At 38.5% G+C, this 24,097-nt stretch overlaps 2 protein-coding genes across 3 annotated transcripts in view; both read left to right on the forward strand.

Moving 5' to 3' along the window:
* LOC130236497 (rab GTPase-activating protein 1) overlaps positions 1–24,097 on the forward strand; it is a 158,178-nt gene that overhangs the window by 86,858 nt on the left and 47,223 nt on the right. The gene's annotated exons all lie outside the window — the stretch shown is intronic.
* Positions 9,513–15,291, forward strand: LOC130236498 (probable G-protein coupled receptor 21). Its single transcript, XM_056467221.1, has one exon. The coding sequence runs from the start codon at positions 10,325–10,327 to the stop codon at positions 11,351–11,353; it is 1,029 nt and encodes a 342-aa protein (XP_056323196.1). The 5' UTR covers positions 9,513–10,324; the 3' UTR covers positions 11,354–15,291.

Below are 24,097 nucleotides of genomic sequence, written 5' to 3' on the forward strand. Positions count from 1 at the left end.
TGCATATAATCCATTAAACAGATATTTTAGGCAAGGGTATCTGTGTCGTGATGCAAATTTTATGATAATGCATTGAACAATGTATAAAATGTTATATTTTAACCAAGTTGCAGCTTCCCCCCCCCCCCCCCCCCTGTTTCTTGAAGGCACACCAACTGTACACATTTCAACCTCTTCCTATTCAAACACACCTGAATCATATTGACATGGTAGCTTCAGGCAGTTGGCTGCACATCCATGATGCAAATCTCCAGTTCCTCTACATCCAAAAGGTGTTCTATTGGATTGAGTCTGGTGACAGTGGAGGCCATTTGAGTACAGTGAACTCAAAGTCATTTTCAAGAAACCAATCTGAGATGATTCACGCTTTATGACATGGTGCATTATCAGCAGATGATGGGTAAACTGTGGTCATAAAGGGATGGACATGGTCAGCAACAATACTCAGGTAGGCTGTTGCTCAGTTAGTACCTATAGGCCCGAAGTGTAAACTATTACACCACTACCACCACAAGCCTGAACCGTTGATAGGAGGCAGGATGGATCCGTGCTTTCATGTTGTTGATGCCAAATTCTGACCCTACCATCTGAATTATTGCAGCAGAAATTGAGACTCATCAGACCAGGCAACGTTTTTTCCCAATCTTCTATTGTCCAATTTTGATGAGCCTGTGCAAATTGTAGCCTCAGTTTCCTGTTCTTAGCTGACAGGAGTGGCACCCAGTGTGGTCTTCTGCTGCTGTAGCCCATCCGCCTCAAGGCTGAACGTGTTGTGCATTCACAGATGCTCTTCTGCACACCTCGGTTGTAACGAGTGCTTATTTGAGTTACTGTTGCCTTTCTATCAGCTGTAACCAGTCTGGCCATTCTCCTCTGACCTCTGGCATTAACAAGGCATTTGCGCCCACAGAACTGCCACTCACTGGATATTTTCTCTTTTTCGGACCATTCTCTGTAAACCCTAGAGATGGTTGTGCGTGAAAATCCCAGTAGATCAGCAGTTTCTGAAATACTCAGACCAGCCCGTCTAGCAGCAAACAACCATGCCACGTTCAAAGTCACTTAAATCACCTTTCTTCCCCATTCTGATGCTCGGTTTGAACTGCAGCAGACCATCTTGACCATGTCTACATGCCTAAATGCATTGAGATGGCTGATTAGAAAAATTCCATTAATAAGCAGTTGGACAGGTGTACCTAATAAAGTGGCCAGTGAGTGTATATCATTAATAATGGAAACACTGCAAACCTTTTCTGTACAAATATGTGTACTGTTATACTTTTATGTTCTACTACATGCAATATGTCACATGCACTGTATTATTTGAAGCATGGTTACCGTTCCTTTCGCATTCTCTATTATGAGACCACCTCAAGTCTTAGCTGTACCTTCGCTAAGCTGAATCATGACAGCCTTTACAGCGATGCCTTGACGAAAGGTGTTGTTTCCACTCAGCTAGTTATCACAGAATGCACTTTTCACCGTCTGCCCTGCTAATGCTCCACACTCTGCTAGAAGTGGCCTACAATAATCCCTCACAGGCTTTGAGTGAAAACTAAACCACAAGCCTCACTTTCCTCTCACATTGCGCAATAAGTAATTAATGAGTGCTTTGTTAACATTCTAGCCAATTCAAAATATGCAGCTGATATTGTTTTTTAAATGACATACGTTAAACCGGGCTTTTTTAAACACAACAGATGCTTTCTATGTGTGTGTTGTGGTTTTATGCCTGGGAACCATGGTGATTCATTTCTTAAAAGTGTCGCACAAAGAATAGCCGTGCTCTCAGAGTTTTGCCATTGTGTGTAATTCAATGGACGCATTGAATGGCCCACATTTCTATTTTGAGTTGTTATCACGGAACTGGTTGGCTGTTCTATAGCTCAGCGCTCAGGGCAGTTAAGCAACAAAGTGACATTGATGGAGCAGTCTGTCTCTACTTCCCATAAACATTTTAGTGAGAAATATAGAGTTTCCTATGTTTTGAAAGACAGGCCTCGCTCTGGTATATCTGGGCCAAATGGCTGGATTAAGACGGGTGCTGATTTTCACCAGGGCTGGCTCATAAATACAGGACACGTCTTAACACCACGGCTTGAGCGATGACAAGCTTGATTTAGTTTTACTGAGTGCCTTCAGCTTTTCCGTGTACTACTCAAGTATTACCACTCTTTTAAGACCCAATGACTTCATTTATTTATGCTTGTTGCCATGGAAGGGATGGCTGCTATTATAGAGCACAGTGCCAGTGCTGATGAAAAAAAGCAGGTTTTTGTGTGTGAAATTACACAAACGATGATGTTTGGAGGGGATAAAAATCAATTTTTAACTGTTTGTGAATTTTTTGGCTGTTTGGGTCTATGTTAACTTTCTTTGTATGGAGAAAAACAACTCAAACACTCTCTTTGGAAAAATCTTGTTACATTTACATTTAGTCATTTAGTGGACGCTTTTTTCTGAAGCGACTTACAATTGGCATTCAAGGAATTCAGCAATTCAACAACAAGAGGCAATTAGGGTTGGGTCGATAGATGATGACATCATCCATCGCCGATGGCGGATAGAAATCATGATGCTGAGCCGGCATTGCAATCCTCCCGTCGCAGCAGCAACCCACTCGCGAAAAATACACACTTAGGCCCCGTTTACATTAATACGTCTTAGTTTTAAAATGGCATTTTATAATGAAAATTATCCACATACACACTGTGTTTTACCTAGCGTTTCTGAACAGCTCTCCATCCTCACTATACTGCTGAAAACGCACATCACGGGACCACACACACACACTCTGGCATGCGCTGCAGTGAATGCACACATCTAAGCTCCAGGCAGTCAGCGGGTGCTTTGAGTGCAAAACCCCAGAAGAGCAGTGCACATCGGACAGTTTAACAAGGATGTACTGCTGGATCGCATCTCACTATAGTTGTTAAACGTGATATTTAATTCATCTTGTCTCTGTCTAACGACTCTTCGGTCTTTTGAATCTATCAGGAAACGTGTCACAGCGTCAATACACCTGGTTTAAATCTTTAATCACACTTGTACTTGATCATTTTAGCGAAAACCTCAGAGTTGGTTGGTTCCTGTTGGTTGTCCACCTTTTTTTACCAACCAATTTTGTCGACGTCATTATAACGACACAGATCACTCTGCCTATTCATGCCAGAGTCTTGCAGAAAAAGCGATTGACAGGTGGTAATTTGTGTGTAACTTATCTTTATTTATTTATGATTTGCTTATGAGTAAAACAAAGACCATGCGGGTCAGGTAGTTGAAACGGTTGGCTACAAATAATTAATTCGGTATGAATTAATTAATTATTCATAAATAATTAATTCGCCGCCGCCTACAATGACGATGCCATCGTCCATCGCGATGTTTCACATTAGACATCGTACAATGCCAAATTGGTCGACATCGCCCAACCCTAGATGCAATACACAACAAGAAGTTCAAATTATACAAAGCAACTGTTAGTGCTCAGAGATTCTTTTTTTTTTAAAGAGAGAGAAAGATCAGAGTTTCTACAGGTGGTTTGTCAAGCCTACTCACCTGTGAAGCACACTTTATAAATGCACAATGTTTTTTTATATGGAGTAATTGTGATGCTGTGTTCACACCAGATGTGGAACACTTGGATAAATCATGTTATCTGCACACCTGAACATTTTGAGTATACTCGCTTCATTTGCGCGTCAAATTCACCACAATAGATGCTGATTCACGCCATGGGCAGGGTGGCTGTCTGCCCGGTGACTCTAGTTTTGTTGTTAATGGCTAACATGGATTTTATTGAGAAAATAGCTGTGTTTATGTTCTTTAGAACGGCTGATAAACAGCGTAAATTTGCTCGGCGCCGTGTTTGAGCTCACTAGATACTTTTAGAGGTGCACCCAGCTCTGTGAGTTCGTCAACTCCAAAAACTATACCTGGATGATGGAAGCTTTCAGCGGTGGTTCTGAAATGAGCTGTTGTCCGGTGTCGGCAAGAGGATTTTCCCTCGGGACACCAACAACAGGCGCTACATCATAATCATGCCCCCTACAAAAAAAAGGCTGCTGATTGGTGAACGTGGCGCGAATGTCTGCTGAAGTGAGCGATTCATACGTTAGTGGGTCAAGTGTGCAAAATGCTCAACTCGTGCAGCTTCATTTGCGCGAATCGTGCCGCAGGATGTCTATTCGTGCCTTTGCATTGACTTAACATGTAAATCACTTGTGCTTTATGCTTTCTCCACATCTGGTGTGAATGCAGAATTAGAATGTGTCTGGTGCAAATGTGTAAAAACTGGTGCGAGTGTTGGTTAAAGTGGCAGAGTGATGAAAAAGTGTTTTCTACAGGTGGTTTGTCAAGCCCACTCACCTGTGTGAGGGACACTCAGAATTAGTGATGTTTTGAGGTATGTGTGTTTCCTTCCACTGAAAGAAAAAAGTGTAGTATATGAATAATTGATAATTTATTAGACCACATTATACTCAAAGCACCTTTTTATTTTTTTCAAGGGCTGTCTGTTATTTTAAATATGTACTATACTTATATTAACTAATTGGCATGAGGCAATAGTGTTAAATCAACACAAAATAATTTGATACAAGCGGATCTGAAAAATAGTAGAGGACAGAGTGCTTTTGCTTTATATCAAAGGCTTCAGAATAACATAGTTAACATGTATAGTTTGAAGCTGCTTGACCTGAGCTTGAAGTACTGCTGACAGACAGGATGTTTGTGCAGTTTAATGTGTTTGAGAGGAGCTGTTATCCTTCGTACATTAAATGGTATGTTCTCCTTCTGTTCTGCTGTCAAGGGTGCATGTGCAGTATGTGAGTTTCTGTAAAAACTCTAGTGGACAGGTGTCGTCACGTGTATGCACACCAAATAGACACAGCACTATGATTATGGTTTAAATAGACATTTTTTTTTGTAATATGTGTTACTGGACAATAAATGTGACATATTTACACTTTAAAGCCAATTAGCTAGTTTATTTTTATTATAGTAGTAACTTTAAAGTCACTTTTGTGTTTGGGTGATCAAAATAATTTGGTGAATTTAGCTTATGTTTTAACACTAGAACTACAAAGGCGGTCATTTTGAGCATTTTTAATGTCAGCAATTTAATAACATTGTTTGAAATAAAATGGATATTTATAATTCCCTGACTTTTACTAAATATGTGTATATTTTCTTCTAAAATTGGTATTTTTAAAATTACAAAAACACAAAGGAGTTATGAATATTTCTTCTACCATAACGTTTGAACTACCAAAGCAGTCAAAATGGACTGCATGCATTCCAATTGTCTGCTATTTTTTCTTGTGACTTTAAATATGTGTGCCTCTGTTGCCTAGCAACTTCCAGCTTACAAAATCTGAATTGTCTATTGGCAAAACACAACTTTACTTCACATATGTCTTTCAAACAACCATATTCAGTGCACGAAAAGCCTTCTCCCCTGCTTGAGCAAGTGAAAATGAGTCGCTGACATTCACGGTTGGTCTAACGTAGCCTAACTGTACATCTTATAGGATGTATTACCAAATGGCATAATTAAATATGATGACAGACATTCAAAGCTTAATTTAATATCTTAATAGAAGCTTTGAATGTAATATGACATGACAGTGTGATGTCTTGCATGACAACAGTCAGAATGACCGCTATGGTAATTCTAGTAGAATTCTGGTATAGTTCCAGTGTTAAAAAGCATTATTTAAGTTTGATTAGCATTATTTAAAGTTTTCTTGGACAAGCTGTTTCCATTCTCTAAAATGAACTTCAGTTTGGTCTGATTTTGTTTGAAATAACATTATACCAGGTTGTTCTTTGAATTAGTTTTCCTGATTCTCCAACTGAAAGAGCTAAAATATGAGCATTGCCGTGATTTTAAATACGAAACTAGGTCTGTAAAGTCTCACTTTGCTTAGACAAAAGTCTTTCCACTTAACAGAAATAATGTACAGTATAGAATATAAAGTCATGGTGCAGAGGAAAAAGAATTAATATTGTGTATGACTCCCATGAGCTTGGAGGACTGCATCCATACATCTCTGCAATGATTAAAATGACTTATAAATCAAGTCATCTGGATGGTAAAGAAAGCGTTTTTGCAGGAACTCCCAGAGTTCATCAAGATTCTTTGGATTCATCTTCAATGCCTCCTTCATCTTCCCCAGACTTGCTCAATAATGTTCATATGTGGTGACTGGGCTGGCCAATCCTGGAGCATATTGACCTTTTTTGCTTTCAGGAACTTTGATGTGGAAGTTGAAGTATGAGAAGGAGCGCTATCCTGCTGAAGAAATCTGCCCTCTTCTCTGTGGTTTTGTAACCTAACGGGCAGCACAAATGTCTTAATACCTCAGATTGTTGATGTTGCCATCCACTCTGCAGATCTCTCGTACGCCCATACTGAATGTAACCCCAAACCATGATTTTTCCTTCACCAAATTTGACAGATTCTGTGAGAATCTTGGGTCCAATAGGTCTTCTGCAGTATTTGTGATGATTGGGATGCAGTTAAATTGATGATTCATTGAAGATTAGCATTATTTAAAGTTTGCTTGGACAAGCTGTTTCAATCCTCTAAAACGAACATCATTTTGGCCTGATTTTTGTTTGAAATAACATTACACCAGGTTGTTCTTTGAATTTTGCTTTCCTCTGATTCTCCAACTGAAAGAGCATCGTAAGGTGGGCCAGCAAAGACTCATGCCTTATGTTTGTCCAAATACCTTGTAACAACAGATGCTTACATGATTGGATTTCCAATGTCACCACTGAAAATATGAAGTCAATAATTCATAGCAGACTGGCAAGGAGCCTACATTTACAGTCAATCCCCATCCGCATGGCTCTCATTCTATTTTCGTTAATGGAAAAAGTATATTTAATTAGATCGTCTGCAATCGACATGGTAACAAACACCAGATTTTGGAGCGCTGTTTCAATCTGCACCCATCTGCGCAGCCGAGCATGCTTGTCGGGCTGCATTTCTTTGGCTCATACTATTACCAGATGTTCCCCTGTCCGTAAACACAGACGCAGAGGTCAGACATACACACAGATTTCTCTAGACACCCCTCACACACCACCCCATGTGGTGAATAAAAACAAACGACTAACACAAAGCCTGGCCTGTTAGTCTGCAGCACCTTCTCTCGCTTCAAGTCTCGGCATTCTAAACACGCCACAATAAATATGCATCTGAGCGCCAGCCGTGACTTAACAAAATAGGGAACAGATAGTCTTCAGCTTGATTGCTTTCAATAGAAGACCTTTTATACAGCAAATAGTAGCATACTTGTCTGTACAAAAATAGGGCTGCTTCTCAGTGGGGTTAATGTCACGCTGAATAGTCTAGACCCAGGGGATTGTGCAGGGTTTATGGAGAAAGACTGTGGGTGGTCTATACGGTTCGAGACTGGCTCTTCTCTGCTGCGGCAATGTACAGGTTTGTGGGTCTGAGGGTTTGGCTGACTATTGATGTAAAGGTGCTGTGTCACTCTATGAAGGGATGAGTATGTGCTGTTGTGTTTGCTGTGTTTTCACCAAGTAGCTGAGTCAGGCTGATCTTGGCTCACACCTTCGCTTCACTGTGAGGTTCCATCACTACAAGCTTGTCACTTATCTTTGACTATAGTCCCTTAAGTCACAGTTGACAGGCCGTTTTATTCAACACTTACGAAAACAAAGCTGTGAGGATATAGAAGTGCAGTTTGTTCTTGTCAGTACAAAAGTGTTTGCAGTACCTGAGGTTATGTGGTCAGTGAACTGCATTGAGCTATAAAGAATTAGAACACAAAGAAATAGCAAATAGCTTCAAAAAATAATACTTTGGATATATAAATAATAAGTCCAGAAATTAAAATATAAAGGTTAAATGGTGGATTACATGGTTCTAGGTCACAATCAAATTGCGTTATAGCCTGTATGTTTTTGAGTTGATGTTCTGCATCAGTTCAGGGACTGTTTAAGTGGTTCTTAAGAATAGGGCTGTCACGATACTGGAATTCCATACCAATTGGTACAAAATTTTTCTGATTGCTCGTATGTCAGCTTATAGACAAACCAGCTGATCGAGCTGACTTTGAAATGCTCCAGTTGCCTGGCCAATTCCACTTGCCTTGCCTTGCCTTGGTTACACTCAGTAAACAGCGGTGAGTTCAGTGAACCGATGACTTTCACAGCTAGTCACAGTCATTTCTTTCTTTTTTTTAAATTTTATTATTTTTTAGGGGTTTTTACCTTTAGTGACAGGACAGTGGAAATTTAAATACAGGAAAGTATGGGGAGCAGAGAGAGGCAAACGACCTCGAGCCAGGAATCGAACTTGGGTCACCGGGTGCTATATGTCGACGCACTAACCACTAGGCTGTTGGTGCAAACAATCACAGTCATTTCTGTTGAGCATGTGAACAATTGCAAATCAGCCATCTTAAAGAACACGCTCAATAGGGCTTAAATGTTCACAGGAAATGGGCGTTTTAAAAATTTCAGTACCGACTGGTATCGAATTCCAATATCGTGACAACCCTACTTCAGAACAATCAATGTAGGTAGTCTAAGGGTCTGTCTTTTTTCATCTTGCCAACTCACTTGATCTCATGCATTGAGCTCTTTCATTCTTTTATATTTCTTCCTTTCTCTTCATTGTCCGCCTCCTAATGGATGAGACCATGTCGTCTGCTCCCCACCTTTCAAGTCAAGCCTATTTTTAGCCCCTTGTGTGCTTGGCAGAGGAAAGCATGAAAGTGGGGACTGTGTGTTTGCAGATTCTGGCAGTCAGTGACAGAATGAAAGGAGATTGAAGGGGTGCTGTGGTTTTAATATTACAGAGGTGACAGAGAATAGAGACTGACAAGTATGAATAAATAGAAACAGGTGTTTGTATTAAGAAAACACAAATGGTTTAGTATTTCTTCATAGCCAATTCATCAAATTCAGACTGGCACAAATCATGCCACAGAAACATTATTGCTTAGGTGTTCATCAACCTTAATGGCAAACACTAAAATCAGTATTATATATAGTATAACATAATAAATAGTTTTACTTGTTCTAATAAAAAGTGCATCTAGTTGTTTTTTTTCTGTGATTTTGTAAAATGGCTGTATTCTGACCTGTAGTTTTTTAGCATGTGTCCGCATAGGCGAGAGAAAGGGAGTGTGCGTGGGAGGGATGCTATGTTGGAATTGCGATGGGAATAAAAGGAAAAGCAAGGATAGAGCAAGTAATTTTAGTTTTACATTAGACAGACTGCATCCTTGAGGGAGTCTAACAGTCTGAAGGTAATGTAATTTTGTGTTTGTGAGAGATTAATAGGTGGGTATGTGCGGGATGAAGGACTTTATGGATTGACAAGGAAAGGGGATGCCTCTCTGTGCTCGTGCTTCGACATCTGCTTACTGGCTAGAGCCAAGGGTGGGAGGAGTTTGTGTGCTCCTGCTGCAGCAGAGAGAGGGAGGGAGAGAGGCAAGGAAGGAGTGAGGGTGCATCAGTGCCACAGAGCGAGAGAGGCTGCTTTCTGCATCACACCATTCTATTTCTCATTTACATTCCAGATGCTGGCTCCTCTTTGGAGAGCCCCTTCTGCATATGAAATGCCAGTCACCACTTGCTGTTCCTTTATCCTTGATCACACAGACTTCCTCCACATTGATGTGAGGGAGCTGGGAGCCCGGCACGTGCTGAAGAGATTCCCCACTCTTCATTCGACTGACAAATGAAGTTGCAGAGAAGACTCTGGATTGCATTCTTTTGGGATTTGTAGGAAAGAAACAGTTTGTGAGGTATATCCTGTGTCTGTTTTTTGTGTGTGATTCTTTGGACAAATAACTGTTTGCGAGCAACTGGGACGTCTGTGATCGGAGTGGCAAGGATTTTGGCTTCCTATGTTTTTTTTTTCATTTTTTTTTTTTTCATTTTTGTTTCTGAACGTCCTGTGCCGGCAGCTGCCTGTCCTGCTGAAGCACAGCTGTGCTGCTCCCCATAAAGGTGGGGGACTGATAAAAGAGGGGGTACTGCTTGGATTTTACATGGAATTGAAGTTACAGTTACCACCTGCCGCCTGAAACAGATATAGTGTTTTACTCATTAAGTGATTCTCCCTGGAATACTATAGCTGCTTGTGTGTGTTTTAGTGAAAGGATTGCTGTGGGCACAGAAGACTAGTGGCTCGTTGCTGCTGATATGGATGGCACCTGGCACGGACACCTCCCCCATATCTAACAGGGGCAGTTGTACTCTGGGAAGCCTTTGCTGAGCTAGGCCCCCAAGGAGCTAGCACCCTAATTGTGCGCCCAAGCGCACCCTGAACAAGATGAATGCAACTGAGCTGAACTATACCACAGAACCCTTCTGCCTGCTGAACATTGGCTACTCTCAGATTTTTAACACCTGCCTACTTGAAGTTGCTGTTATTCTTTTCTTGACAGTGCTCATCATCTCTGGAAACCTGGTGGTTATCTTTGTGTTCCACTGTGCCCCGCTACTCAGTCACCATACCACTAGCTCTTTTATACAGACCATGGCATATGCAGACTTCCTGGTTGGGGTTAGTTGTCTTATCCCCTCCCTTTCCCTCCTGCACCATCTGGAGGGTTTGAATGAGAGACTCACCTGCATGGTCTTTAGCTACATGGTCTCTGTGTTGAAGAGCGTCTCCATGGCCTCTCTGGCATGCGTTAGTATTGACCGATATGTTGCCATCACACGACCTCTTTCCTACACAGCTCTTGTCACACCCTGCCGTCTTCGCACTTGCATTATCCTTATTTGGCTGTACTCATCACTCATCTTTTTACCCTCTTTTTTTGGTTGGGGCAAGCCAGGATACCATGGAGATGTATTTAAATGGTGCTCTTCCTGGGACACCCAACCTATTTTTACTGCATTTATTGTTGCGGCCCTCTATGCACCAGCTGCTTTTACAGTTTGTTTCACCTATGCCCATATCTTTCGGATTTGTCGGCAACACACTCGACAGATCAGTGAGCGGAGAGCTCGCTTTGGCCCACAGGATCCTGAGCCAGGTGAGCAAGCCTGCACTGACAAACGCTATGCCACCGTGCTCTTCCGTATCACCAGTGTGTTCTACCTCCTCTGGTTACCCTACATCATTTACTTTTTACTGGAGAGCGCAGGGATATACCACCATGCCATTGCTTCTTTCCTGACCACATGGCTGGCCATTAGCAATAGTTTTTGCAACTGTCTCATCTACAGCCTGTCTAACAGCGCCTTCCGGAAAGGCCTCAAAAGACTCTGCCTTCTTTGCCTGCAACGTACCGACAACAAGAAACCCCTAGGAGAGCCACCAGCCCCTTTACACCCTGCTTGCCATGTGTAAAATCATTTTTGGCAAAATAGTGAGCTTGATATTCTTGTCAAGGATCTTGTCTGGTTAGAAGCAAATACTGAAAAAATAGTTCAGTATCTTTGCACGTCCTGGGTTTGATAGAGGCAAAATGACAAAAGTTTGTTAGCCTGTTTCTATAGTTGCAGGATTACCCAGCAGGAAAAAATGGACCCTTGGTCATTAGATATTAAGTAGACAGCTTTAAGAGAATGGTGTTTGCATTGGCATTTGTGGATATGCCATTTGTAGCAGTTTTTGCTACGTTGATAAGTTAAGCAATGTGGATAGGATGAAATCTCATTCTTTCAGACTGGATTGCCATTGCAAAAGTCTTAGACTGCATTCAGTAGTTTGTATGCAAAATGTACATCACATTGGTTGCATAAAGCAAACACTGAATTACGCTGTCTGATCCACAACTGTCATCTTAAAGAGGACAAGCTCTTTCAGTAACTTCAGCTAGCTGATCTTGTAGACTTTGTGGAAATCTGATCAGCCTTTGGTGAGTGTCGACTTTTAGTACTAATCATGTGGTCAACACAGTGAGAACAAATTGTCTCTTTTTCTCCTGTTTACTGGCTCACATTTGTTTAAATGTAGGAACAACAGCAAAAAAGGTCTCTTAGGCTGATCAAGAAACTCTAAATATTACAGATCAGACAATCTTTTAAAATGACCTTTTAGGCAGAGAATTACAATGAAAACCATTAGTAACAGTGGATACATGGGACACATTACCCATTTTTACTAGTAATATCTAAATCTTGCCTCAAATTTTCAAAGAATAATTTATGAAGTCTAGGAATCAACGATAAGTCTTGACCTTCAGCAATCACAATTGGAATTTTTTGCAAAATCCCTTTTTCTAAAGAGTGGAGATTCTCTCTAACCCTAAAGCAATGCCACAATTTTATAGTCTTCCCATTTTCTGCTTATTTTAAGCCATGAAGGAATTACATAACTATGCCTCCAGTCAGAGGACATCATCCTCAAAAAATGCAGATATACAACTGCAAACAGACTGGCTATTTTGCCTGACTCCTTTTTAACCTTTGATCACACTGGAGACAAACTTCCTTGCTGAAACGCATCAACTCTTATTACATATTCCAACTGTCCTGCAAGTCATTCTGAAAAATCTGTTCAACATCTTGGAGAATTTGGTCGGATTCAACTTGGATTTTAGTTTGATTGGACATATGGATTCTTGGATTTGCCCTATGCCCTGAAGTGTCAACCCTGTGTAACTCTTGCCTTGCTTGGCTTGTTTCCACAAGTTACAGTGTGTTTTAGTGGATGAATAGTTAAGGGGAATGTGGAACATCTGTTCTAACACATTTTTCAAACGCACAATGACACTGAAAATATTAAATAATGCAATTAAGCACAATACTGTAACACATGACCATAACAGATGTTAATTCTGTCAACGGACCCTTAAGATGAACAATGCTGCAGTGGTAAAGTTTGCTGATGTGGGCAAGAACTAAAAAGATTGAACTCCAGGTGCATTAGAACATTTAATGTGCAAAAATTGTAAGTCAGAGGAAAATCTACTGAATAATGATATCTGAGGTCAGATTTATATGGAAGATTTGCCACATTTGGAAAAGTTGATCAACTGCATCTTTCTGCGCTGTACTATTTATCTTAATGAAATATTTAAGAAGCCTCGGACACAGATTCTGTACATAATTCATATGTGGAGGTGCCAAGAAAATTGTTATTTGTGGTTTTTATTTTCATGCTGTGACTGATTATAAATACACTCATTTGGACGGTACTGTTAATGGTTTCTTATGCAGATAGCTTTGTCCTTATAGTTGACCAAAGTAACAATATTTATTGGTGTACTCTGATTGAATTATTTTTTTTAATATATATGTGTATATATATATACAGAAGCTACAAAATATATTGAGATTGAAAATACTTGCTGAATGGATTACTTCTTTGTAGTAGGGCGTTTATTCTATAAAAACAGTCTGCATTCCTCTTTATATTTAATGAAATGATATTTATGACCTTTACCTTCTCTTAAATTGTTTTAAGAGAATGTTTTCCATCAGAGTGGGTTATATATATAATGGCATATTCCCAAATTCTTCTTTTTGTATTACGCCATGCTCTAATTTGATCACAAAAACAGTACTTTGACTGTCAGATCTAGTTGTATGCTATGTCACTTTGATTAATGACTGAATTGCCTATAGACTTGCTTTGATAATTGTAAAACTGTGATGTGAAGAAGTGTCTTATGACTTCAAAAGTCTTTCTTCGAGTGTATGGTCAAACTTTTGATAGATGATGCGTAAAGTCTAAAACTGCCGTATCATGGCAGGTTGCTGTGCAATACTTCCACTCACTAGAGAGAGCTGGATAGTGATAGAAAACATATTGCACACAATAGAAAAAGGGCTTGTATTTTCTTTCCTCAAGTGTCCCGAGTTGTTTGTTCAAATGTACATCTTGATCTTGTTGCCTCTGGCCATAGGCTGTTTTTAAACCAGAGCTGAAGGAATTTGCGTATCTCAGTTTAGCCATTAAACCGTCCATCCCTTTATTGATCGCACATGACCATGTGTGTGCACACACGTGCATGGATGTGTATGCGCTTTAAACAGAACAAAGGCGCATGTCTATTCCAAGAACTAGTTTTTAGCATTCGTCTTGATTGCTATTTAGACTTTATAATGCCCTTGGAGCTCTGGATTTCCTCCTCCTCATTGTAAGAAACACACTCCTTGTATTTACATGAAGGAATTAAATTAAACGGTGTATTTGATGGTCATGCTTGAAAAGCTACTTCCAAAACATCCACTTTTGGATTGGTTGAGTTTTCCAAACCATCCATTTGTTACTTTCACTAAGACTGATTCTGAGGGCTTTCTCATCGGTCAACAAAAAATATATTGAATTTGTAGATGGATAATTGTTATGAAAATCTGAATCTTGAAGCATGAGTTTCTGCTTATTTTCAGATGTTGTTTCTGCAAACTTGTTTCTGTCTGAAGGTTATTGTAAGTTGGTTTTAATGTACAACGTATGTTTTGAAATAAGAGTGAATTTTGAGACTCTAACACTGCCCAAACAGGTGTCGGCATTGCATGTTGTGCTTCATAGGCAATGGTACTTTTGTCATGAGTAAAAGTTTGTCAAGTTTGCCATGCGTAAAAGCTGAAAGATTTTGACCTTTGGGATATTTTAATGCCAGAGGGCTTATTTGTGTGTTTTTTTGATGCCAAAGTCTGCTTTTTTCTTTCCTGTGGGAAAACTGCTCTGTTCCTGAAATCAAAGTCAAGGGCTAGCGCTCTCAAGGGAGAGAATCTCCCAAGATGACTTGCTCTCTGCTGTGCCATATTAGGACGCAGGACCCAACCAGCCCCTGCCATCGCAGAAAATGGAGGGCTGAGCTGGAACAGTGTGCGTTTTCTCCCTGAGGAACACACTGCTCCGTGCACAAACAGACACACACGCGCAGTCTCTTCCGAAAGCTTGTCTTGATTGAATTTATTTGTGTCTTTTTAACAATCTGTTCAATTGCTGAGCCAGGCTCCTTAATGAATTGCTCATGATCTTGCCCTTCTAAGTGGGTCAGATTTTTATTTGATTAACTGGAGAATTTTTTGTTTCACCTTTCACCTTAAAGCATTCCAAATCGTATTTCATTTCTTATCGTTCCTGAACACTTTTCACTTGAGGATATGAAAGCACTGCAAGGTCAACATTTGGACTGAAGGAAACTTGATCAGCTTCTCCTTGTTTCTTCAGCATATCAACATCGTCTGGTGTGTGTATGGCTGTAGCTGAGGTACTGATGTAGCGTACCGCAAATTTTGTAATGATGTCATGTTTTAGAAAATAACTGTCAATAATATATTTATATTCTGGTATATCTGCACTGAGGAAATAAATGTGATCTTATCTGATTGTGTTTCAACGCTTGTTATTGTTCGACGAAGTCAAATGTCAATGTTTACATGTTTCTTTTTTAAGTAGATGATGGATGTGCTAATACGCATGTCTGACAGTACATTAATAATCTTATGTTTGCTTTCATTGTTTGGCTTGCAATTACTGTTATTAGCATGGACAGTTGAAGTCAGAATTATTCGCCCTCCTGTGAATTTTTTTTTTCTTTTTTTAAAATATTTCACAAGCATTGTTTAACAGAGCAAAGAAATTTTCACAGTATTTCCTATTATATTTTTTAAAGTCTTATTTGTTTTATTTCAGCTAGAATAAAAGCAGTTTTTGATTTTTTAAAAGCCATTTTAAGGTCAATATTATTAGCCCCCTTAAGCAATATGTTATACAATGACGTACCTAATTACCCTAACTTGCCTAATTAACCTAGTTAAGCCTTTAAATGTCACTTTGAGCTGAATATTAGTACAGTATCTTTAAAATTATCTAGTCAAATATTATTTACTGTCATCATGGCAAAGATAAAATAATTCAGTTATTAGAAATGAGTTATTAAAACTGTTATTTTTAGAAATGTGTTGAAAAAGTCTTCTCTCCGTTAAACAGAAATTGGCTAAAAAATAAACAGGGCAGCTAATAATTCAGGAGGGCTAATAATTCTGACTTCTACTGTACATCACACATTTACATTTAATGTCAGAAGTAAATGTCAGCTTTGTAAAGCTATCACCGTTTATTGAAAAAGCACATTCATTTTTAAGTCTTGCCAACTTAAATATTTGTCATTTTCTATGACGCATTAAAAGTCTGAATTTTCTTTGTTTTCTTAAGTACAGCAAGTTTCTCATGACCTTATTTAAGGTTGCATAACAGTTTAAATATTGCTAAATTTAAAAAAAATTTTGACAAGGGTTTGTCAAGCTAAGCATCATCCTAGCTACAGAATTTAACCTTAATTTTGCCTGGTTCAAATAAGAGAAGACAAATGATATATATTCCTTTTTTTTTCTTTAGTCGTACATGTTTTCTAACCAGAAAAGGTATGACAAGGTTCCAGTGATAAGTAATTTGTCTGTCTAACCTGCTGCATGACACAACATATGTTAATTTTTCAGTTATTTGGAGATGGATATTGGACTTGAACAAAACACCCCATAAATGGAAACTAAAAGGCTAGAAAAATATCCTGGTTGGAACTGGGTTGTGTGGGAAGTCAACAATGTACAGTGCCAGTCAAAAGTTTCAGAACAGTATGATTTTTTGTATGTTTTTTAAAAAAGGCTCTTTTGCTCACCAAGCCTGTGTTTATTTCATCGCCTTGGAATTATAAGGTTCTATCTGCATTCTAAATGATTTTGAGATATTGAGCATCAAAGTTTTTGCATTTCATATAGCATATAATATGTGTGTAACAGTTCTCTTTTATACATTAACATGACAAAGACTCTAAATGTAAATAATCAAAATTCCTTAAATTTGCAAATTGGGGTAAAAAAAATACAGGGCAAATGCAGATTTTTAATTGAAGCATTACTTTTCAAGAAATACAATCAGTCTGCCTATTAATTTAATAATATAATTGGTGTTACAATATGTTGATATTTGAGTGAAATTTGACAAATAAAAAGCTTTTTAAACATTTATTTAATGTTTTAGGATGAATATTTTTTCTTGTTCAAATTAAACATACAAGACTGTTCTAAATATTTTCTATAAATATATTTATATTTATATATATATAATTTTTAAAAACTTTTTAAATAAATGGTAACTTTTTGAATAATTTTTTCAATTTATTTGACTTCTGAGATTTTCTAAGCTTTTCTAGTGAGTCTATTACATAAATGTACAGGAGTTGCTAATTCTCAAATGTGTAATAATCCACATTTTTTATGTTTTTAAAAGACGTACATTCTCTTTTTATATTAAACATGGTAATACTGCAAATTTTATTGACATTTAAAATAATTGTTTTCTTTATTTACGAATGTAAAAAAATTATATGTTTAAAAATAAATACTTTTTAACCATTGAGCTCCAATGCTAATCTCATAATAACTAATAATAGAACATCAATCTGAATGTTATAGTCATATCAGAAGTATATACTGTGGTCCCTCACTGTAACACCTTGCTATAATTCACCTTTCACTGCCTCGCAGTTTCATAGATTTTTTTTGTGTGCAATCTCACATGCTTTTGAAATTTTTTATAGCGCATTGTCTTCAGCGTCCTAATTGGCTGTAGACCATTGTCACACAGAGCGCCATCTGAATAATTGCATTTTAAATAACATGCGAATATACGCATCCTGTGTGTGTTACTTCCAACTGTCATGTGCATGGTGCATCCAGTGTGTGACCCCTATTAAGAACGGAGTCTTCTGGTTTTGTGGATCAGTGACTGCAGGAAAATGAACATTACGCTGGATTCCAACATTGTCCGCACAAAAGCTAAAAAGCTTTATGAACTTTTTGCTGACAGCGATGAACGTTTGCGCCTGCCAAGAGATTTTAATCTTTGGTTTCATTCTATAATACTGAACTTATTTTTCTACAAAACTTTAAACTTTGAGAGTGTTTAAACAAGAGAGAAATGTGTGAGAATGTTAATAATAAAAGCGTATAAACTGTGTAGTGAAGGGTTTTACAGCCTTAAAACATCTATAATTATTTTTAAAAAAAAAAGCTGACTACTTCGCAGATTTTGCCTATTGCAGGTTATTTTTCAGAACGTGCTGTGAATAACAAGGCACCACTGTATACTGTATATTACTTATATTGTAATGTCTGTAAAAGTGTTTAAATATGCATTTAAATAATTAATGGTCCCCTTTTATTTTATGTGCTCATTTAGTAAAAACAGGTAAAAATAGTTTAATTGTTAGTGTTTACTTAATGCATCGAAAAACTTGACTAGAAGAGCTTTTTGGCTTAAATAAACATAAACATCCTTTTAACAACCCATTTAAAACAAAACACATAAGCATATTTACACTATATATCATCACAAGTTTGTAAAATGTGTTCAGTGTAACATTGTGTTCTAACTTAGTTATCACAATGAAGGTTTACATAATGTTGTGTAGAGTTCAGACTCATTAAACCTCTTTTCAGGCACTCGTGTATTGTAACAGACGACGGGGCACTCCGTCTCTCCCTGACATGTGCCTAGTGGGTGATATGTTGAAAGGAAGAGGATGTGGACCCTCCCTGCCTCCCTCTTGCTGAAGCACTGGACTACAGTAAACCCACCAACTCGGCTGCTCACTCCCTTTCATCAAGCTCGCTACAATTTTTATAATCAGCCTCCCCCAAGAAAAACAAAATGCCATTTTCGCCCATTGTTGCCGATCAGAATAAACGACCATAAACAATGGCCAGGGAAAAAAGTACAGTGCTTCCTGCGGAAACAACCTTCCCCCAACACACAGTCTCACCATCACTGCCGAAACCCAACACAAGTTGTGTTTTGTTCTCATTTGCAGGAGGTTCACACAGACCCCTTTTTAAGTCGCCTTACGTCACCTTGACTTTCTTAGTTCTTTTCAGAGTCCAGGATGACTTTCCCCAATGCTGCGCAACATAAATACGGTTCCTTATCTGAGACATCAGGTACTCTGTCTTCCCAGCAAACCCTGAGCGTTTTCAGACTTCCTCTGTCCAGTGTCTGGATTGAGGGAGGGAAAGAGAGTCTTGAGAAAGAAAAAATGACATTTTCTTTGGCTTCAACCATTTATTATTTGTTTTGTTTTTCATCTATTCCTGCCATTTTTACATTCTTGCTTTTCTTTAGTTCCTCATGTTTATTTTCATTGAAATACTTGAAAAGAAGAAAATTGTACCTCCTGAGCTAGAGACCGTTTGGGTCAAGTGTTCGCGGTCCGTATTCATACATCTACCCATCCATTGTATCCTTCCTCTGTGTTCATCTGCTGTATCCATTCATCCACTGCATATCCAACTCATCCATCCACTTTATCCATCTGTCCATCCACTTTATCCATTCACCCACGGTATATACTTCCTCCATCTATCCATCCATCCATCCATCCATCCAATCTATATCCATCCATTCATCCATCTGTTGGATCCATATCTATCCATCCATCCATCCACCTGATCCATCCATATGATCCAAATCCATTTATCCATCCAACCATCCATCCGATCCCTCCAACCCATCCCATCCATACCTCTGATCCAACCATCTGATCCATATCCATCCATTCATCGGTCTGCATGATCCATATCAATCCATCCCATCACTCCATCCATCCGATAAATCCATCATCCATCTGATCCATTCGTCTGATCCATATCATTCACAATCTGTATGATCCATATCCATCCATCCACCCAGTCCATCCAGCCGTCAATCCTTTCATCCATCCAGCCGTCCATCCATCCATCCATCCATCCATCCATCCATTCACCTGATCCATCCATATGATCTATATCCATTTATCCATCTATCCGATCCCTCCAATGCTTCCCATTCATCTCTCTGATCCATCCATTCATATATGATCCATCCATCGTCCTAAGCACCCATACTAAACGTCACTGAGAAGTGGTGTCTGGATGTTCATTATCAGTATATATTTATAAATACTGATCAATTATATCTTTGTTATTATCATTGAATAATATCATTGTAAGGTTAGACAAACTTAACTGTATGTACATCATTATACGGAATCACATTCAGGTTTTTATGTGCGTATGAGTTTGAACACGAGCAATAAGCTGCTATATGCTGCAGTTCACTTAAAGGTGCAGTATGTAACTTTTTGTTTACGTTAACAGTTTGACACCCAGTGGTTGAGCTGAGTATTGCACTCCTGGATCAAAACACGTTTTCACTCGTCCCCTCCTCCAACGAGTCCATGTAAGCGCAATTTGCTAGGTTGACGACACCAACAGGAGTGTGCCAGACTATCGAGCCTAAAGGCTAATTTGAACCGTTTTCTAACAACAAACAACAGCACCCGGTAGAAGAAATATTTTCCATACTAAAAGGAGTTTTTGTGCTTACCAACACCTGAAATTTCTATTTTAAAAACAGCTTGTATTTCTCACAGGTGAACAACAGGGTAAACTATGATCACCCCAGGGACACCTCTTGTGCTTTTTTCAGTATTAAATAATAATAATTTGAGTTTGAATGTTATTTTACTTGACATTTATTGTCATACTACTGAAAGCAGCAGCAGATAGTTTACCTCAGATCTTATAAAAATAAAATAAACTGTTGAAAACCTATATAATGTATAAAATAATTTATAAAATAAAATGTAAAAATATAATGATGTTAAAGAGGTTTAATATGTATTAATTAGATCATAAACCTTAACATTTCGCTGGAGTGCACTGTTTGTGCTTCTGAATGGCCGTATTTAAATTTCTGTCATGTTTCGTTTGGTGCAAACAGCCAAATTGTTATCACTGCAAATCTCGTCAGGTAGGGTGTTGATTGGACACAGGGTTTCAATGTAACCTGCTCACCTAATGTTTACGTTTGTAATATTTATATTATTTGCTAATTAATAACCACCTCATGTGGAATCTCCATCTTGGGGCTGCTACTGTCCACCGGAGGTCGCATTTCAGTCGCGGGCGCACACTTTGAGAGCCTTCCTGACTGAATGAATGAAATATGTGGTTTTCCACCACGGAAACTCAGGGTGCTGAAATATAACTGGCTAAAGTGGCATTGGGCAGGTTAAAGAGACTAAAACAAAGACAGCCATTCCAGCACGTAACACATTTTCAAAGCAGAATAACTGACATTAGCATTGCTTTTCAGATAAACAAGCATGTTCACTTACTCAAAAACGGACTGTTCATTTACTCAAAAGTGGTTCTGAATGTGATAAGAACAAGAAATAGCATGGAAAAGTCAATGTTTTTTTTTACCCTAGCATTCTTCTATATATCTTTTTTTTGTGTACAACAGAAGAAAGAAACAAACATTTATGACACATTGCAGCTATGATTTCACTCTTAATCAGTGTTTTGGGACAGTGCAGCACAGTTTGCAGCACAGTGCTTTCTCACAGCACGTCCTTTAACAATTACGTGTTCAGTTAGTCGGCAGAGAGCAGGTGGTTGTTTCTGTTTTAACACATTTAACAAACAGAGCTTTTTACAGTACGAATGCAATCTGATCAAATTTGCTTTCAACTACCTTTGAAAAGTGAACAAGCTCAAAACACTTTAGTCCCTATTTATCTGTTGCCCACTTGTAATCAGATTGGCGAAAGGGCATCTTAATAACAGGTGTAAACTGGTTCTATACTACAACCACCTTGTGTTCTGATCTTGATCTGATCTCCACAGAGACGGGCTTTTGCTCAAATGGAGTCTAGTCAGACTTTATGCTCTCAGATGATCTCAGACTGACCTATTTTTAGCTTCTAGTCCACTGCATTCTGTACTAGTGTCTTCGTAGACCCTTTTCCATTCTCTTCTCATCTTGCAGACCTGGCTGGTGTGAGCAGTGGGTCAGTCTGCAGAGTCTGCGTAGCTGCTGAGCACGTCAGGCGAGCTGCTGGCTGCAGATGCATTATTTAGTGGCTCCTCTCTTCCACATAAACATAGCATCAATTATAGAAAGAGAGGGTAATTAATCTTTGAAAAGGGGGCTTGCTTACTAAGGCAGGAATCCGCAGTTAGTGCAAGCATGCGGGGGCGTTTTCGAATCCTTGCATGAGTGCATGCCGGTGTTTCTTCAGAAAACAAATCTTCCCTGAAGGTTATTTCCTGGGCTTTAGTCTAGGTACCTTTGTTGGCAGGTGGCATCTGACTTGTATTACATGTGGGATGGTGTGAATTGAGTAGGTAAATAGTGTAGGTAAACCTACAATGCATATTTTGACCATTTTTGTCAAAAGATTGACTGGAAAAAATGATGATAGAAGGAATGGAACGGGACGACAAAGCCAAAAAAACATACCTTATTGCTTTTATCGCCTTGTTCCATTCCTTCTGTCACCATTTTATCAGCGTGATGGAAGAAAGCCTGTGCGTGACGACTGATATTAATCCTGCTTTTTGGAGGAAGGTTGTGGTCTTGCGCTGAATAAAACATGGTGTCCTGAATTCATGATGAACCACATCTTCCAGACATGAAAACCAAAAGAGTGTTTCTACAAGGTTGAGCTCTAATGTGCATCATCAGGCATTCAAACTTGGTTGCGGTCACTGTAAATGCTTTTAATACATGACCCTGTTTCCACCTGGTATTTTTGTAATTCTTAAATGCTTATCATCGATGGCACTGTTTCCACATTATATAAATGTGTTTTCGGTGAACCAATCAGTCGAGGGCAATCAGTTGAGTGTTTGCAATCATTAGTGTTTCCACCAGTTTCCACGCATCTCTTTTGACCATTTGTGTTTAAATGTTGGTGAGATGACATGTATAGGTCTGGGGTCAGGAAGTTTTCAGACAATAACATCCTCAGTGTTGGGCACGTTCCTTTAAAAGAGTAATTAGTTTTAGTTACTAGTTACTTCTCACAAATAGTAACTGAGTTACATAATTATAAAAGTAACTAATTGCCAGGAAAAGTAACTAATGCGTTTAAAAATCTAGTTTGTCAAATAAAATAAATATAAAACACTGTACACTAATCTACACTATTTTAATGTTAAACAACCATCAAATTCTACATATCATTATAAGTATTAGAAAATAGGGAAAATGGTGCTTTTATTTCCAGTTGGCAAAAGCTACTATACCATTGAACTTGTTGGATTTGCAATCGTTCTGACTCATGGTCTTTGGTGTGTGTGACTGACTGTGCGTGTGCTTAGGTGTGAACACCATAGACTGTAAAATATATGGACGTAGTATCCGTCAATAAAGTATTCAGTCTTTTAAAAACACTGTTGTAATACATTGAGGAACTTTTCTACCAGAGGAAAACGCAAATTACTTCCAAATACTTCAAACATAGTCTGTGTTGGTAAATGCAAGGCTATTTATGAAATGCAGGCATAACATTGTATGACAACGTTTCAGATGACTGTTTTATAGCCTACAGCTAATTAATCTTTCAGATTCTGGAATGCATTATAGCTCTAAAGAAAAATATAAATGATCTTACATAAAACAAATACATTTATAGAGATGGTATATAAGTATATAATTTTACTTACCTGGGAAGCGGAGGCCACGTGAATGGCTTGTGAGCACAATTAAGTTCACACAGCATGACATATCATCCGATAATTTTAAGAAATAATTCCAAGAAGCAATTAACTGTGTAAAGCCACATAAAACAAAACAAAAATATGATGTATATGTCGAGTTCAGCGGCTAATCAGCCGGAATAAGCTGAGATGAAGTGATGACGAGTAGCAAGACCTAGCTGTCACTCAAATGGGCACACCCTTAATTATGCAGACTTAATATAACTAAATATAAATGAAACGGATGAGTTATGAGAGAGCTTAACGTGCTGCAATTTAAGAAAACGCAAACATTTACAAAAACCACCAGCAAATTGAGAAAAGATCTTAATCTATTAGACAGCACGCATGCTGCAAATTCTCACAACGCATACACATAAAAAACGCTGCATTTCGCCACAATGCAAACAAATTGTTAACACGCTGCATTTTCTCACAACGCAAACAATTTACGGAAACGTGCTGCATTTCTTCACTACACAAAAAGAACAGAACACAACGGAAGTGTTTCAAGGGGACCCAAAAATGGATGCTGCTGTGTCGTGACTATTGCTCAGTGAAGTAAAAGGTGATCTTTGAAAGGTGAGTTTTTTTGTTTGTTTATTTTAAT

This window comes from Danio aesculapii, chromosome 10 (assembly GCF_903798145.1).
Source record: "Danio aesculapii chromosome 10, fDanAes4.1, whole genome shotgun sequence".
Taxonomy (NCBI): Eukaryota; Metazoa; Chordata; class Actinopteri; order Cypriniformes; family Danionidae; genus Danio; species Danio aesculapii.

Bases quoted from the DNA above. Each gene is read 5' to 3' on its own strand.
- LOC130236498 (XM_056467221.1), top strand. From the start codon at position 10,325: ATGAATGCAACTGAGCTGAACTATACCACAGAACCCTTCTGCCTGCTG.